This window comes from Neopelma chrysocephalum, unplaced genomic scaffold (genome assembly GCF_003984885.1).
Source record: "Neopelma chrysocephalum unplaced genomic scaffold, ASM398488v2 Primary Assembly neopelma1_89, whole genome shotgun sequence".
In the NCBI taxonomy this organism is placed as follows: Eukaryota; Metazoa; Chordata; class Aves; order Passeriformes; family Pipridae; genus Neopelma; species Neopelma chrysocephalum.
Genome location: NW_020897751.1, coordinates 458,123 through 475,240, shown reverse-complemented (window position 1 = coordinate 475,240; position 17,118 = coordinate 458,123). Strand labels below are relative to the sequence as shown.

At 49.9% G+C, this 17,118-nt stretch overlaps 2 protein-coding genes and 1 long non-coding RNA gene across 8 annotated transcripts in view; 2 read left to right on the top strand and 1 right to left on the bottom strand.

Annotated features, from left to right (window-relative positions):
* Window positions 1–2,602: 2,602 nt before the first annotated feature.
* Window positions 2,603–14,147, top strand: LOC113972180. Its single transcript, XR_003535789.1, has 3 exons — window positions 2,603–2,805; window positions 13,415–13,541; window positions 14,062–14,147. It is a non-coding gene; the product is annotated as an uncharacterized LOC113972180 (long non-coding RNA).
* NUDT13 (nudix hydrolase 13) lies at window positions 3,877–11,751 on the bottom strand. 3 transcript variants are annotated; one of them, XM_027692981.1, is made up of 9 exons: window positions 11,640–11,751; window positions 10,095–10,205; window positions 9,367–9,506; window positions 8,754–8,861; window positions 8,225–8,331; window positions 7,230–7,355; window positions 6,920–7,031; window positions 6,237–6,391; window positions 3,877–5,688 (listed from the first exon to the last, which is right to left on the bottom strand). In XM_027692981.1, the coding sequence occupies exons 2-9, from the start codon at window positions 10,175–10,177 to the stop codon at window positions 5,497–5,499; spliced, it is 1,023 nt and encodes a 340-aa protein (XP_027548782.1). In that variant the 5' UTR covers window positions 10,178–10,205; window positions 11,640–11,751; the 3' UTR covers window positions 3,877–5,496. The 3 variants fall into 3 exon arrangements, with proteins under 3 accessions (XP_027548782.1, XP_027548780.1, XP_027548781.1); XM_027692979.1 differs by having other exon boundaries at window positions 3,879–5,688; window positions 8,225–8,334; XM_027692980.1 differs by lacking the exon at window positions 11,640–11,751 and adding an exon at window positions 10,845–11,148 and having other exon boundaries at window positions 3,879–5,688; window positions 8,225–8,334.
* Window positions 14,148–14,483: 336 nt separating the features above from the next.
* The window catches only part of P4HA1 (prolyl 4-hydroxylase subunit alpha 1), a 31,872-nt gene continuing 29,237 nt past the window's right edge, over window positions 14,484–17,118 (top strand). For 3 of the 4 annotated variants that reach the window (XM_027692972.1, XM_027692975.1, XM_027692974.1), the window contains exons 1-2: window positions 14,493–14,612; window positions 15,687–15,827. The gene's annotated coding sequence lies outside the window, so the exon portion shown is untranslated. Of the gene's footprint in view, window positions 14,613–15,686; window positions 15,828–17,118 lie in introns of all 4 variants that reach the window. The other variant, XM_027692970.1, reaches the window with a different exon arrangement.

The window sequence follows — 17,118 nt, the reverse complement described above, 5'->3', positions numbered from 1 at the left end:
TCACATTCCACTCTCTGGTACTACACAAAAGGTTGAAATACATGGAAGGACTTTTCTATTGTAGTATGTGAAGAAAACTTCTCAACTAATATTCAGAACAAAGCTGCTCTTTTGGAAGCACTTCAGCTGATCTTGGTGGTTGGATAATCTCACTTCTCCATCAGTGAGACTGTGGTTTCTATTCCAGCTATTTACATTTGTTCAGCAGCTTCACAGTGAAGGCCTTCAAGGCTCTGGAATGCTCACAGGAGAGTTTGCCATCAAGGATAAGCATTTCCATGCTGCCTCTTCACTGCTTTGAAGTAACATATGAGGCATCTCTGCTTTCAATTTTGGGAGTGTTTTTAGTGAGGGAGGCCTGATGGAATTAATTAGGGAAGACAAGTGCAGCGTGGTTCCCTTTCAACGGATTGCTATCAAAGTTTTCATTATATTCTAAAGCAGTTTAACTGGAAGTGCATTCCAACACAATTTACTCACTTTGCTCACTTGAGCAGCTGCCTTTTTGTGTAGCCTTGTTCATCCTGCAACTTGTGACCCTTCCCAGCAATGTGGTTTTCTTCTTCAAGCTTTACCCCTGAAGCCTGTTTAGTTGTTGACTGGTAGATTTAAAGCAAGAAAACAAATAGTGGATCTTTCACCTTCCATATATGAGATCAAAACTAACCCCAGGGGCACAGCAGAGACCTGTTTAAATTCTGGATGCCTGGGCACTTTGGCTGTTGCCACTCTTGCCACTGAGAAGCCTTATGGAACAGCCTTAGGAGCCCTGGAATTCCTGTGCAAATAAACTGCTCTCAGCATCCCTGAGGTGTGAGTGGATGGCAGCCTCCCTGCTGCCATGGGAAACCACCTCCCTGCAGGACCCCTGCCTGCTGCCTTGCCTTCCCAACACCTCAGGAATGACAGTCATCTCCAGGCACGTGGCAGTTGCAGTGATGGAAAAGCATTTTTAATGACTGTTTGTGCAGCTCCTGCTGCAGCTGCTTGTCTGAGAAACTGGAATTTGTTTTCCATAGCAGCAGGAGTCAGGGCAGGCCCTTTGTGCCACCTCAGGATCCCTTGGGATGCTGCAAAGGCTGCAGCAACAGCTGCCCTCCCTCTTGCCATTTCTGTCTTTGGAGTGGAACACAAGAGCATCTGTTCTGGCACGTCCAGGATGGAAATTTATTTCTTTTTCCAGCTTGCTTTATTCCCCAAAGAAAACTCCCTGCCATGGAGGGCAGTTTGGGTTCTTGGCTTAAATAGCAGACTGCAGAGCTAGTGAAAAAAGGGAGTTGTTCAACAATATGAGGTCAGGGGTGTGAAATCTTGGTGAGTATCTGCTCAGTGTCATGGAAAAGAGTGTCATGAACAACTCAACTCTCTGATGTGAAACTGTAGCTAAGAAGTGAAGTGATTACCACACACAGAGAATATCACAGGGTGTGTTACTCCTGTGTAAAAGCAGGAATTGCTGTTGGGAATGGAGCTTGGCTCAAGTGGGTCAATGGTCCCAGATGGATCTTCACAAGGGGACAAGGATGGGAAGTGAAGAGCAAAGCTATTGTGAAGGTAAAGCTCAGTTTATGCAGAAAAAATGATGTAGGTGACAGAAAATGAGGTATTTCCAGGAAGAGTTCATAATTTGATGGGAAAAAGGACTAATGATACCCAGTGACTGCAGCATATTGATCTAAATGAGCTTAGACCAGACCTTTTTTTCCCCTGGTGAGGGTTATTAACCTTACCTGCAGTTCTAAGGCCAGTTCCAGTGTTGGAATGTAATCCAGTTAATGTAGGCTTTCTCCATGCTGCATGCTCACAGCAGCCATGTTAAACTGTCAGACCATGTGTGAATTTGCTTCTGTCCATACTCCAAGCCTCATCTTCCTTCTTTTTTTCTGCTTCTTTTAATATAAAAGCAAACCTGCTGTGTCCCTTGGCAGTGTTCCCACTAACAGAAATAGTGGAGAACACTGTCTGAAGGATGTTCTCTGCACTGAGCACAGGGCCCCAGTGGAAAAGGATGTTCTCTCAGCTTTTCTGTCCCTGTGCCAGTGCTGCTCTCCCCAGGAGGGAGCTGGGCAATCTGTATTTCTGTCTCCTGTTTGTCACAGCTGATGCCAAATTTCAGTTTCTCCATGCAAAGATGATTCTGGACGTCTCTCAGTGCACCTAATTGCCTTCAAAATACCACTGATGGGCCTGAAAGGAAAATGCAAGTCACACCATCTCCAGGTTGGCAACACAGCCTCTTTTTTTTTTTTTTTTAACAGAAGCATTTTTGGTGGTGCTGTGCTCATTCATTCCCAGGTGTATCCACTGCCACATGAATAACACTTGGCAGTTTTTTTTCCCCTGACACAGCTGCTTTCCATCTGTTGCCGGGTTGGAAAGCGAGTCAGTTTTTGATGGGAGCTGAAGGCTGGGGCAGCTGAAGTTTGAGCAGCGCCTCAGAGTGAACAGAGGGATGGTACTTGTGTAATTACAGGTGGTTCTGACAACCTGGCAGCTGCCACAGCTGAGCTGCTCCTGGTTACCTGAGGAATGTTTCCCTGACAAATCACTTCAGGAGGGTCACGTTGTCAGGGTGTTCCCTGCTCGTGTCCTCTCAGGCTGAACGTCTTGTTCAGAGCGTGTCCACCGTGTCTCACGGGGTGAGGTGGTTCCCTGATGTAAGAGCTCCCTCCTGGACCTGTAATGCTGAGCTCAGACCTTCTGCCACCCACAAGGATGACTGTCCCTCTGGGCAAGAACATGTGGCCTTTCCCTGCAGCAGCAGAGCAGCCCAGGTGATGAATTCTCACTCCACACCATTTCCAGGTAAGGTGTTTTTTGCTCCCTCAGTCAGAGATAGACAAGTTGTGTCGTGTGCTTTGGTTACTTTAATCCTCTGCTGGCACCTGGTAGAGATAAACATGACTTTTATGCCCTGTTGCTTTTGGGAGGTAGGTGGAATGCTGCTCTGAACCTGCCTGCATTGCTCTCCAAAAATGTCATGTTAATTGGATGAATGTTCTTATTTTAGAGCTGCCTATATTATTTTATATTCTGCTGATTGGTGATCCCTGTAACCAACTGGGCTGTAATGGCCCAGGCTGGCAGCTTTCCAGCACTGCTCCCTTGCAGTCCCTGGAGGTGATTGGTAAGAACCAAGCATCCCCAGAGAGGATTCAGTTCAGGGATGTGTTCCTGACAGGGAAATGTGTTGCTCCACCCCTTTTGCCCGCTGATACCTTTTCCACAGGACTGCCCTGCTGTGTTTTGTTGAGGAATCATCTGTCAGGAGTTGCCTGCTCCTTTTTCTAGGTCACCTGCCTTCATGGAGCATGTCCTGTCTTGACTGCAGTGTGTCCTTCAGGCTTCAGACACATTTCTGAGCCAAATGCAAGTGAGAACAACGTGTGTCTCACCTTGTTTCTCTGTCCTGGTCATAGCTGTGTGCCTGTGATCATTCCTGCCTGCCTAACACCTGGAACAGAGGCCACCAATATCATTTCATAACTAAGTCAAAAGGTGTATGGGCTAAGGATTTTATAAAATTTCATGCTTCTCAAAAGATGTGATGAGAATATTGCCTCGGACAAAAAAAAAAAAGTATTTTAGTAGATTGAAAAGACTTTTTTTCTTACTGATAATTAAAAAGGAACATGCAGATGTTTAAAACTGTTTTAAGAGGTCACAGGAACAAACAAATGAGAAAACAGCTTTGCTTTTCCTCAGACTTTCTTCTGTATTGGCAGGCAGTACTTCTTGGTCCCTGGGTCCTTTTTCTGCCACTGGGAGAACAGATCATGTGTGGGTATGAAAAAGTAGTAATTTTTTAATCCTCTTTAATAAAGTACCTCGAGATGGATGTACACTGGAAGCAGCTTGGGCACATTAGTGAACTTAAGGGTGAACTGGGAGGGCTAAAGGAGAAGCAGGAAGGAGGATGAGGAGCTGGAATATCTTGCTGACAGGTATTTAACTCTTCAATACTTTGTACTGCAGAGAAGGGGAGGAAAGGAGTGAGGCTGCAAATGGCAGTTTCCAAAAATGAGAGAGCAAGAGAGAAATGCTGGGGGCCTAAAGTGGTGTGATGGGAGAGCAAAGCAGAAGGAACTGCTGTGAAGAGAGGCTGTGAGCCATGTCCCAAAGGAAACTGGCTGCAGGAATTGCTGCAGTTGAGCGGTGTGAGGGCTCCTGTGGTGTGTCTGGCTGGCTGAGGGGAGGCAGCAGTGCCCTTGGCTGCACTGCAGTGTGTTCCTCCCAGGCTGAGTGACAGATCGAGTTCACAGGCATGACAGACACGCTCTGACACGGGGCTTTTATTGACTGAGTCAGGCTAGGGAGGCTGTTTGAATATGTCTGAAAGAATCCCCTCCCAAACTCCTAAAGTAAAACCAACTTGAGGACACACAGTGTGTCTCAGCAGCGTGCCAAGCCTTTTTCACTGCTCCCTGCTCAGGTGTCAGGACTCAGGTTCCCCCTGCAGTGAATCCCAGCGGTGCAGGCAGGGACACATCCCTGTCCCCCCTCCCAGTCCCCACACTGAGGGCTTTGCAGCCTTGGCAGCTGGACTCTGACTGAGCAGGCACAAAGGACTGTCAGCCTGGATCAGCAGCACATCAGACATCCTTTCATCTGGCTCTGGCACTAAGCTTGCCCTGCCCACACTGTCTCTGCTGCTCTCCCTCCAGAGATGGTACCATTCCATCAGTAAAACGAGACCAGCTCTCCAGGCAAGCCACAGACCTTGGCCTCAGGGTAAGAGGCACTGCTCCTTTCAGGGTCTTTCCCTGTTGGAAGTGCAGTCCTTGTTGCAGCAGCTCCTGCCACCTTTGCATCATCTGGGTTCTTCTAATACACCTTTGTGTAGGTTTTGCTCTTCCTCTGTCTACCACCAGATAGCTCTGTTCTCTCTCCCTTGGGATGGGAGCAACTGGTGGGGAAAATGGTGCCTCTACAGATATTTTCAGTTGCTCAGATGTATCAACAGAGTAGAAGCCCATTTGCAAAAAAAAAAAAAACCAACCAAACCTGGATGTTTTATATGAAACTGGAAGACTGAATGGGAAGAGAGACAGAAGAAAGGGAGAGCATACAAGCAGTGGCTTTTCTTCTTCTTTTTGATAGCTCTCCCAGATCCATATAAAGATGATGCCACTGTCCCTTTATTTTTTCTGGAAAGACTGTGCTTTTGATATCCATCCAAGATGGGAAAAATGGAGGAAAAAGGGACAAAGGTGCCATGGGCTCACTGTCAGCTGATCACAGCAAGTTTGATGCTTTGGAACTAAGAATTTTATTGTGCATTTACTGCAAGTTGTGGATCTCAGAGGAGCCCCAGGGTACGTGGGACTGTCTGAGGGTGATCAGATCAGACATGGCTTTGGAGGCCAGTGGATCTGAGTTTCAGAGTGCCATCAGGGTGTCCTCACTGTGACACAGCCTTTGCCTCCAGTGCCTTTGGAAGCTTTTCTATGGAGCTTTCATGGTTCTGGTGGAATCCCAGACTTGATGAAGCCCTGCCTAAGCCTGGGCACTCTGCTGCCTCACCCACTCACGGATCAGCTGGTGAGCAATGGCCTGTTTGGGAGGGAACCAGGGTAAACAACTCCCATCATCTTGTTTTGAAGATCTGGGCTCTCTCTTGAGGCCCTCCATGATTTCCTCCAGGCCAAACCAACGGGCTTCCTCCAGTTCCAGGCTGTCCATACTGATCTGGAAAGAATTCAAGAGCACCAGTCCCTCAAATCAGCTTTAAGTGTGGGCAGAGGTACCTTGCTCGCTCTTGTACCCACAAAGATCCTGTGCTAGAATGCCCAGAGTGCTTTATCCATGCCTGAGGACATTACTGTCCACCAGTGCTTTGTTGCCTTGGTTTCCCAGGGAAACACTGTCCCATCCTGGCATTGGCCTGTGGAGTGGGTTGGCTCCAGGTCCTTTGGTAGGCAAAGGATCCTCACTGAGCCTGCAAAGCACCAGTGGCTGAGCACAGTAATTAACGGGGCAGAATCTGATTGTCCTATGGCAAATGTGATGTTAACACCAGAGAGAACCTCCTCTGCAAAACTGGGTGCTGGACTTGTGTATGTACAGTGACCTTGCAAAATCTGCCACATCTCAACAGAAAACAGGATTATTTCGAGCTTCGTTCTTCACTTGTAGAGAAAGCTGCACTTAGAGAGGACGTGCTGCTCTCCTCCTAAGTTCCGTGGACTGAAGGGGACTTTGCAGTGAGATGCCTCGGGGAGCCCGAGCTCGCTCACCTCAGCCCGCTGTGCTCCCACCAGGGCGTGGCAGCCCAGCATCAGGGAGCCGCTGGGGAAGGGCCAGTGCTGGGACGCCGAGTACCGGAGCGACTCCACCTCCAGCCCCACCTCCTCTGCCACCTCCCGCCGCACCGCCTCCTCCACGCTTTCACCTGCGAGCAACCAAAGGGAGGTAAGGACGGCCTGGCCCCCGGGCAGCAAGGAAAACTGCTCATTGCCCAGGGGTTCCAGCCCGGCTGTGCTGTCCAGGAAACGCTTGTCAGCAGGATGCTCCATTAAACTCATCGACTCATCCCGTAAACACAGCTACCAGAGAATTTTTCTGGCCCTGTCTGCATACAGAACAACTCAACATCTCCCCTTTTAAGCCATTTTCCCTCCTGCAACAAGAGGTCTGTAGTTTTCCTTCCGAGCCAGACTGCACTAACCACAAAATGGACTAAAAAAGTATCAGAGCTTCCAACCTGGGGAGTTTAAAACTTCTGTTTACCAACAGAGACTACAGCAACTGGAGGGACACCTTCCACTAGCCCAGGCTGCTCCAAGCCCCATCCAACCTGGCCTTGGACACTCCCAGGGATGGGGACACACACCAGCTGCGTGTCCATCCCTCTCCCTGAACAGGTGTTCCCACACCCTGCAAGCCCAGGGTCGCTGCCCTGCCTCGGGGCCCCCCTTACCCAGGTCACAGAAGCCCGAGAGAGCCGTGAACATGCCCGGGGGGAAGGAGGGCTGGCGGGCCAGGAGGCAGCGGCTGCCGTCGGACACCAGGGTGATGACCACTGGAGACACCTGCCGAGGGCAGCAGAGAGCAGAGCGAGGTCACACCCAACAGGTAAGTGGAGATTGTTGCCTTTCCTGGCTGGTTGAGGGCCACTGGATGAACACTGAAGACAAAGCACACAAAGCCCTCCCACTGCTGCTCGCTGGGTGCCCTCTGTGCCACCCAGAGTCCCTTGTGTTCCTTCCCTCTGCTGTCCAGGTGCTCACCTGGGGGTAGTAGGTGATTCCACTGGCCTGGCAGACACGCTTGCTGCCAGCTGGGTTTTTCTGAGTGGGCTGCCCAGTTTTGCTACAGTACTGGTGGGAATCGTGCCAGCGGAGAAGGGACTGGGCCTGCAAACACAGGAGAGGAACACAAACTTCATTTATACCTGTTGCACAGAGATGATTCAGAGCAGCCTCCCTGGGTAATGTTTTGCATGCAATAATGGGGGTGAACTCTGGTTGTCTCTGAAAGCCTCAGAAAGGTAAATGAAGTGTGGGCACTGCTTTGAAAAATGGCAGATTTCTGCATTCGATGTTTCCTGCTTCCAAATTTGGGTATGTTTGAGGGAGGTGGGGAAGAGTTGGTCCTTTTTGGGATATAATGGGAGCTGTAATGGGAACTGGATTATTCTAAAGAGTCTCCAGCCCTGAATATCTTCTTAAAACAGCCCAAATATCACAAACATTATAGAGCAGGAAAGGAAACATGAGTTATTTCTCCTTATGGGTCAGGACAGCTAATTTTCACACACAGGGCTTCCAAACAGAGGCCATCTGCAGAGTAAGAGCTTATAAATGAGTAGTTTTAAAAGAGCAGCTCAGAGAGGAGCTGTGTGAGTTTGTTTGTGACATTCAGTTTGCCCATATTACAGAAATCTAGTGCTGTATACTTGTTGAGCTGAGGACAAACTGGGATTGCTGGGACTGCTGCTAACACCAGCACATTTCATACTGAACATACAGCAGGTGGATGCTAAATGGCATAAATTACTGCAAGTCATTTTTAAGTCTGTTTTTCTTTCCACTGCATCTTGCTTTTGGGATCACAAATTTGGAAAAAACTGGTGTAATTTATAGCGTGTCTGTACCCAGGTCCCTGAAAGTGTACAGCAGGTATTTCCACAACATGTATTGGATCATAAAACAATATGGGAGACAAGGAGAAGGGCTGATGTTGGAGATCACAGCTTCTTGAAGGAAGAAGTCCAGTCCAGTACCGAAGCCAGCAGAGGACAATCCTTCCCATCCACCACAAAGAGAGCCTTTCGGAGGTCAGTGAACGATCCCTGCAATTCACACTCAATCACTGATTTCTCCAAGGCCCCTGTTCATAAAAAAAATAGAAACAACAACAAAATCTTTGATCTCGTAAATTTTAGGTTTCATCCCAACTTTCCACCCTTCATTGTTCCGGTACACAATTTCTGGAAGTTGCCACGGAAGTGACACCACATCAGGGGTAACATTCCCAACTGTTCAGTGGCTGCCAGCAGCCCACCTTCCCTGACACACACACAGGCACAGGAACAGCAGTGCAGGCCATGGCTGTGACCTGCCTCACTCACACCAGCCCCTGCAGAGCCCCCCCCAGCACATGTCCAGCCCAGGAGCAGGAATTCCGAGCCTCAGCCCAGCCCTCCAGGGCAGCACATGTTCATCCCAGGAACAGGAATGCTGCCTCAGCAGCACCTTCTGCTCAGTGCATCCCACTGATGCTGGCACAGATGGAAGAGGAGTTATCCCAACCTAAGTCCAAGGCAAAGTGTGGTGTGTGCTCATCTGAACAACCGACCAGCACCGACTTCTCCAGCCACTGCTCAGCCTCGGGGAGCTTCTCCAGGATCCGTCGCACCTCTAAACAGCAGGGAAAGGGGAAGAGAAAGCTGTGGTCAAAGCAAATCCATACAGCTGGGATGCCCTCTGGATCTTCAGGGCACAGGCAATCTTGGCTCATGGCCCACGTGAGAGAAGGGACCAGACAAGGTCAGTGGTTCTGCCCTACACCAGCCAATACCTTCCTCTCGAAGAAAACCTTTCCTGCCTCACACAAAAAAACCTTTGTCAGTCAGACCTTGCTTGTTTTCCTTTCTCTTCGCAAGGCATAACCCCAAATGTTTAAAACTGATCATCTCAAAACAGATCAGGTTGATACCACATGTGTGTGAAGAGCATGAGCTTGTGTCCACATGCCAAGGTCTTAACTCTGAACAGTCTCTGGTTGTTAACAAACAGTGCTGCACACAGCAGGATGGTCCTGCACAGCTCCATGGATTCCCATCCCCTGTACCAGGGCTTCCTTGCAAATCTATCTGCTTCTTTTCAGCTGCGTGAGCCAGGAGGGGTTTCTTTCCTTACTTACCTGCTGCACTGAGCTGTGGCACCAAATATTTCTTCCCAGCTTTCTGCAGGAAGGGGGAGAGATTGTGAAAGAGGTAGAAAGTTCCCGAGGTCTGGGCTTGTCTACAAAGACTGTCATCTTCCTTTAGCTTATTTAAGTATCTGCAGTGAGAAAACGATTGGGAAGGTGAATTCAAGATCATGTTGAGATTATCAATGTTATGCTTATTTGGATGCATTTACTTTGCACGGAGCAGGGGGGCTGAATGGACAGAACAAATTTAAAGTATTCCACATGCTTTGAGAGTTCTGACAGCTGAGTCACCCTTTGGTGGGCTGCAGCCTCCAGTGAAGGCTGCGTGGCACAAAACACTGCAGTTCTTACTACCCCAGGAACAGCCTCAAGTCTTGGATATCTGAGAAGATCAGTAACCCAGTCTCTCAATCCAAAAGGTCTGCTTTAAAGACATGATCATCTGTGTGCAAGAAACCTTGATCTTCCCTTTTATCCCCCAGTGTGGATGGCTCCAAGTGCTGCTTGGCCAGGCTGTTGTGCACATCACACATTGGAGACAGCTCCCATCAGGCTACAAACACTCCTGCTGGGTACACTGTGCCTGTCACACTGATGTGAGGGGTGAAGACCAAGCTGAAATCTTAGGGCTTAAAGCGAGGTAGGGCTGTTTGTGACAGTGGGCACGAGTGCCAAGCTCTGGTCTTCTCCCAGAGAAGAACCAGACAAGAACTCACCTCATTTTTCTAACATAGGTGGAGTGTAACCTGCAGAGGAGAGAGGGAGCTCTTCTGTGCAGTGCTTGATAAACTGCAGTCATGGCCAACACCTACAGCTGGGGTCTCGGCCTGAAAGGAGAAGCATAAAATGTAATGCAGCAGCCCTACAAAGTTAAGTTGGATTTAAAAGGTGCAATAACCAGGTAAATCTCCCTCTTGCAGAGTCCACAGAATCTGCTTTCTAAATTTACCACTTTGCTTTCAGTCTCAGTCACACATCAAACCCAGTTTCAGGCCATTTTTAAGACTGTTTGAAGCTCCCTGGGTTTGTTTCCACCTGTCAGTGTGCACAGGTCTCACAGAAGTTGCTGTAAGCCTGGATTCAAGGTTCCTGTCCCAAACCCCTGTGTCCCTGGGGAAAAGGGCTGCTCTCTTGTTTGCTTCCTACACAGTTGTGATGGCCTCGATCCAGCCACACATCCCATTGCAGCACACAGTGGATCTGTGGGAAAGGCACTGATGCCAGAAGGGAATGAAAGGCAAAATATCAGCTGTGGAAGAGAATTCCCTGAGTTTAGACCGGAGACAGCAGTTGCAGCTGAACTGGATCACCTCCAGCTATGGACGTTTTTTGTGCCAAAGGATCCTGCCACATTTGCAGTCGCAGACTTCAGTTTGACCTCAGCTTCAGGATGTCAGGAAATAGCCAGAAACTCTCCCAATCTCTGAGCCAAAACTGAACTGTGATCCACAGTCCTTAATGATTACCCTGGATATTTCACTTTCCAGCTGTGGAACTTGAAGCCCTTTAAGGAGGAAGTTACGTTTGCTTCGATTTACGGATGCAGAAAGTGCCAGGGAAGAGTCTGAGAGCCCTTCTTTCACCAAAGGTCAGTGATGGCTCCATGTGTGCACATGGAGACTTTGCCTTGTGGCTTCGGACATCTCTGCCCCGGATCCCTCCTTCCCACCGTGTCAGCTGACAGGGATGATCCCTCGGGAGACAGGGATCATGTTTGGGAAGCCACTGGGCTGAGGCAGCGGCTGCGAGGACGGGACTGTCCCAGACCGTGTGTGACAGGGTTTGGGCAGTGACAGCCGTGCGTCTGCCACTTCTCCACCCCCGCGGATCCCGCAGCCTGGAGCGTGAATTCCCCGGCGCGGCACCAGCGCTGGATGCGGGAGCTCTGCACTTCGCTCTGGAACGAGCGGCACGATGGGGGCACGGGGAGCAACCTGTCCGCAGAACTGCCCTGGTTTAACCCCTCCCTCCCCGGGAATCACCGTGCCAGGTCTGGAATCACAGAGCCAGCCAGGCTGGAAAAGATCGTCGAGTCCCGCCTTTGACTGACCACCACCTCCTCAACTAGGAACCACCGGGAATCCCTCCGCTTAGCCCTGGAAGCGTTCCCGGCCAGGGTGGCCAGGGCTGGAAGGTGTCTCCGCTCCGGAGCCGAGCGCTCGGAGCCGGGCACGGTACAACCCGCCTGGCTGGGCTGTGACTCCCCCCGGCCGGGCCGGAGCGGGGCCGTGCCCGCCCTTCCCCGGGGATTCCCCACTCACCGCGCCCCGGGTCCGGCAGCGGGGATCGGCTGGGAAGGTGCCGGGCTTTGGCCAGCAGCGGGGACCAGCTGGGAAAGTCCTGGGGTTGAACCTCCTCTTACTGGGCCGGTCGCTCTTCCCGCACTGGGAGCGCTGGGAAATGTAGTCCTGCACGGCCGAGGGCTGGCGCTGCGCTCCGGGGCTGGAATAACTCCTGCAGTTCGCGAGGCTGCCCGACAGTAAACTCCCTCTATATTTTTTTTTTTTCCCCCGCACCTGCTTCATTCCATCAGCAATCCTGCATTTGGCCGAACAGGAGTTCCTGTGAGAGCAGTGCTGCTGCAATGATTTGAGCTGTTCTTAGCACAGGAGTTTGGATCCTGCGAGTATTTTTTTTTTTTCTAATTCCAAGCTTCCCCGGGTTGTGTATCCATAACATAAGAGCACTGTTCAAAGTTAAGGACCATATGTCCTCGAACAGGGAAACGTGCCAGGAGCTGTATAAATGCAAAGGCTGGAGCTGTTCAGTGTTCCAGCACCCAAAGCCCCAGCTGAGTTTGTCAGCGAATTTCTCTGATCAGAGAGTGTGCTGTGCCAAGGCACATGTCAGAATAATGACAGATTATTTTCATTCCTTTATAAGTGAACAAACAGATTCCTCTCAAGTACTGAAAACATTATTCTGGGCTGGAACCTACGTGGCTATATTTAGCACAAAGAGAATTTTATAAACATATGAAAGTAAATGTTTTCAGGGCAGCCTTTTGCTTTTTGGTCATGAATTGAGCCGTTCTAATCGAGAATTTGCATCACGTAATTTGAGAGCGTGGCTTGTAAAAATAACAAACAAAATATGCAAGGAAACAGGACTCTTAGCAGAATTACTTACAAGTTTACGTTTAATTATGCTTCACTGCTATTTGTGTGCTTCCTGAGACAGAGCAAGTCCGATCTTATTAATCCACGGGGCTAATTGGATTAATGGACAAAACACATCTTCCCTTAATAAGATAAAGGATTGAAATATAATCTCTGAGGGAAGTATCCACCCTGCTGTTAAAACAAACTAACAGATTTATTGACCCTGACTGGCCCCAGAACTGGGTCTTGCAAGAAGAGCTGGTTTTAGAGGGAAGCAGCTGGAGGAGGGACTTTGGACCTCAAATCTTGGGACAGCCTCTCCACCCTGTTCAGCCCCAAGCAGGCAGTGCCTTGGTGAGTGTGCCCTGTCACAGGAAGGATTAAAAGCCAGAGCTCTCCAGTGCAGTGTCAGGCCTCCTCTGAGGGCAGGGCAGTGTCGCAGCCTGCAGTTGCTCCATGAGAAAGAACACACTGATAAACCCAATCATGCATACCTGGCCTGTGTGCTGGGGCAAGATATGCAGGGAAAATGGGATTAGAGTCACTTCTGCTGCTGGGCTGAGCAGTAGGAGCCAAGCAGCCTGGGAGAGATTCCTTGTGCCTTCTCCAAGGGTCCATATGTTAACTGCCCTGTTAAATATTTCTGCAGCACAGAAGCAGGGGAGATGATTTTGAAACAGAGGCTTTCTTGTCATTCATTCACTTGATCATTTAATTTAAGGAGCACAAATGCCAGTTGTTGCTTTGGCACTGAGTAGTTTCTTTGTAAGTATTTTTGGGCTCTGAGTTGTGTGAATTGCACCTATAAACTGCATGTATTAGTCCCCTGCAGACACTGCACTCCATGCCAGGAGCAATCCTGGGAGTGAAGGGAAGGCCTGGCCACACAAACGCATCCCTGAGATTTCTGTAGCTTCTAATTTGAGCTTTGGCAGGGCCCCAGAAGAAGTGAATCCCAGAGACTCTCCTGATGCTAGAAGAGCAAACAAAAGGAGCAGGCAAAGAGGACACAAGCAGTAACAAATGCTTGCCATCTCCTACATGGACAAGACTGCAAACCAGGTAAATCTTTGATCCTGTGTTGCTAAGATTTTTACTTTTTTTAATCTGGGTTTGTAAAATACTCATATTGGGACTAAGCGTTGGTAAAAGATTTTTTTTTCAAGCCAAAAAAGTGGCTGGAAAATGTAATTATAGGCTAATAATAGTTATACTACTAATCTCAATTTTTCTCTCTGTTTTCTGTCTTTCCAGCTGCCCCCAAGAAGCAGAAATAAGTACTAGAATTGCTAACAGCTGGCCCTTGTAAAACAACTGTTAATTGCCCTAAATATATGAAACTAGCAAATTCACATTGAAAACTCATGGTCAAGCCACAGGAAACCTCTTGGCAAAAAAAGACTTCTTTTTTTCTTTTAAGGACCAGCCTAAGGAAAGACAAACCACTCCTTTAAAGAGAAAGTTAACGAGTAGTCTCCCCCTCTGTCATTAAACTGGCAAACTGAGCCAGTCTGGCTTTTCTCTGAAGTTAGATTTGTGTATACTACATTTATGATGGGCTCCTATGGTTTCTCACACTCAGGGTGGGGACCTTGAAAGGAAGAAACTGCCTAATTTGATCTGCTGATTACATCCTGTGCTCCTGAGCCCTGGACAGGGGGAGAGGGGGCACTTGAACATCTGAGTGGCATTTTCCTGGGATTCGTTTCAGGGCATATGTGAGTTCTGTCTTTTCCCCTCCCTTGGTGCTGCTGTTGGTTATGGAATATCCTCAGACTCTGGGGCTGACTTGCACTGCACAAAATAACTGGTGGCAGAATGTTGACTGCAGGTGATGGCTTTGTTTTGGGAGCAGACTGGTGGGAAACTGGATCCCTCTACAAAGGGTGAACCCTCAGCTGTGGATACACCTTAAAAAAAAAAAAACACCTAAGCTTTTTGAGCTAATGGGTTGACATAAAACTGATAAAAAGTCATTGATATGACTCACATGTGTCTTTAAATTGCCTGCAGTTCATGGCCTGTCGTCCCCAAGAGGATACTGGAGATCTGGAAAAGGTTCCTAGAGGGCAACAAGCATGACTAAAGGCTTGGCCACGGCAAGGAACTAGGTGGGCTCTGACTTCAGCCTGGGTAAGTCAGCTGCAGACCAAACCCATCACTCTGGAGCCTTCAGCCCCATGCTGAGCAACACAACCCTCAAACGTGCTCGTTGTTGTTCTCCACTGCCTGCCTTGCTTCCTAAAAATGTCTGGATAGTGCAAAAGGTGCTGAGGAAGCAGCAGATCTCGATAGAAAAAACCTGAATGTGCCTCTCCAGGGTGGGAGGTCTTGCCAAATCTCTGGAAGCTGCTGTTAAATCTCTGGCTACATGCTATGGACTCTTTGGATAATGGGGCTTTAACTAGATGGCTCAGCTAGAAGCTTGGATATCATTCCAGTGTTTCCTGCTAGTTGTAGGAGTTGTATTTCTGTTGGAAGGCGACCAAAACGAGAGGGAAGGAAGGCTTATTTTTTGACGGATAGTTCCACTAAAAACTGGCCTTATTCCTGCTCTGGAGCAGCAGCTCTCGCAGTGCTGGCCCTGGGTGGACACATCTGTGTCCACAGCTGGATGAGAAAGGACTGAATTCACTTCATATCTCAGAGCCCCCCCCCTAAATGGGACATAACACCCGGATTTGCCCTTCCCAAGGTGTTGCTGATGGAGCTGGAGCTGAGGGAAGAGTTTAGGGAAGAAATCTTAGTTATGGATCGTGCTGCAACCTCCAGTTCCCTCTGCTGAGCGAGGTGGGCTTAAGCCAGTTCAGTCATCCCAGTAAAGAATGTGTGTTAGAGGGGGATTTTGACCCCTGTTATGGGGGATTTGACCCCTCCCTGTTATTGTTGTGAAAGATTTCCAGCTGGGAGTGACCAAAAATGTCTGCCTTAGGAGGAGGAAGATTGAAGGCTGGTTAGGCTACTGAGGAGGTGATTCATTATTTGCAGCCCAGATCTAAAGAGAAAGGAAAAAATGCTTATGAGTGTCCCTGATTCCAACTTAATTGCTGGAATGAATAAATAACTGGAATCCTAGGAAACAATGAGCAGTCAGCATTGACCTGTCATGGCAAGACACATCCAGGCAGCTTATTAATGCCTTTTTGTGATAGCTGAGACTCCTGCTGTACCAGGGTGGGTGAGGGCTGATGGTGGTTTGTGATACAGGTTTTGCTGCTGCCCTGCAAACTGCTTCTGGGATCAATTGAGATGGAAGCCCTGGAAGGAAGGGGGAGGCTGCTTCAGCAACAGCACTGGAGGAAGGCACCATCAGTGTGGAAATGTCTTCACCTGGGCTGGCAGGAGAAGGTGAGTGAAAGGCTTGGCTGGTGGGACAGAAAGTGTGCTGTGAAACGCAGCAGATGGCACTGGCAGGAGAGAGGGAGGTGCAAGGCTGCTTTGGAATCACAGTTATCCATAGAAATTAAAGCAGCAGTCAGAGAGAGGAGACACAAGACTGTCTCAGAAAGAAATGAGAATCTGTGCAGATTCAGAATCTGGGCACAATTCAGTTGCACAACCAAATTGTGCAACTGGTGTGAATCACCGTGGTCAGGGAGCGGATCCCGACTGGAATGTCTGTCCAGGATTGTCAGCTGGGAGCTGATCCCCTCCTGGAAGTGGGACTGGGGCTTGTGGGGCTCAGGCCTGGGCTCTGCCAGGATCTCCTGGGAAACAGGGACACTGCTGGAGGTGGGAGTTGAAATCACAGAATCATAAAATCATAGAAAAAAAAATATCCTGAGCTGGAAAGGACCCATCAGGATCATCCTGGCCCTGCACAGGGCACCTCAAGAACTCCATGTGTGCCGGAGAGTGGTGTGGCATGGCCCTTGCAGGGTGGGCACCACGATCCCAGGGGTCTTTTCCAACCTGATTGAGCCCGGGCTCAGCTGCCCTGGGGCTGGGCAGGGCTGCACGTGCTGTCTCCCGGCCTCTCAGGCCTTTCCTGGCAACTTTTACTCCAAACCCCGCCACTTTCAGCTAAACCCTTTCGCATTTCTTCTCGTCTCCGTGTTGGTTTGCACTCCCCTCCCCGCTGTCCCGCCGGTGCCGGTACAGCCACACCCCCATGTCCTGGTGTCCCCGCCTCGGGTGTTGCCCCGTGTCTGGTGTCATCCGTCTTGTCAGGGCATCCCCCCCGTGTCCAGTGTTCCCCATGTCGGGGTGTTCCCTGTGTCCGGATGTCCAGTGTCCCTCCCGGTGTCCCCCGTGTCCCGGTGTCTCCCCCCGTGTCTCAGTGTCCCCCGTGTCTGGGTGTCCCCTGTGTCCGGATGTCCAGCGTTCCCCCCCGTGGCCCTGTTTCCCCCCCCGTGTCGGGTCCCCCCCCCCCGTGTCCCTGTGTCCCCCATGTCCTGGTGTCCCTCCCGGTGTCCCGTGTCCCCCCATGTCCCGGTGTCCCTCCCGGTGTCCCGTGTCCCCCCGTGTCCGGTGTCCCTGCCGGTGTGTGTCCCCTCATGTCCCGGTGTCCCTCCCGGTGTCCCGTGTCCCCCCATGTCCAGTGTCCCTCCCGGTGTCCCCCCATGTCCGGTGTCCCTCCCGGTGTCCCCCCCTGTCCGGTGTCCCTGCCGGTGTCCCGTGTCCCCCCGTGTCCGGTGTC

What these genes read in the sequence shown, in the direction of transcription:
- NUDT13 (XM_027692979.1), bottom strand. Translation starts at nt 10,177, where the DNA reads ATGACTGCAGTTTATCAAGCACTGCACAGAAGAGCTCCCTCTCTCCTC. An exon ending in ATTGTCCTCTGCTGGCTTCG is followed by an intron (nt 7,356 to 8,224) that starts GTACTGGACTGG and finishes CTGTGTTTGCAG; the next exon opens with GCCCAGTCCCTTCTCCGCTG. An exon ending in GAATCACCTACTACCCCCAG is followed by an intron (nt 7,032 to 7,229) that starts GTGAGCACCTGG and finishes TGCCCTCGGCAG; the next exon opens with GTGTCTCCAGTGGTCATCAC.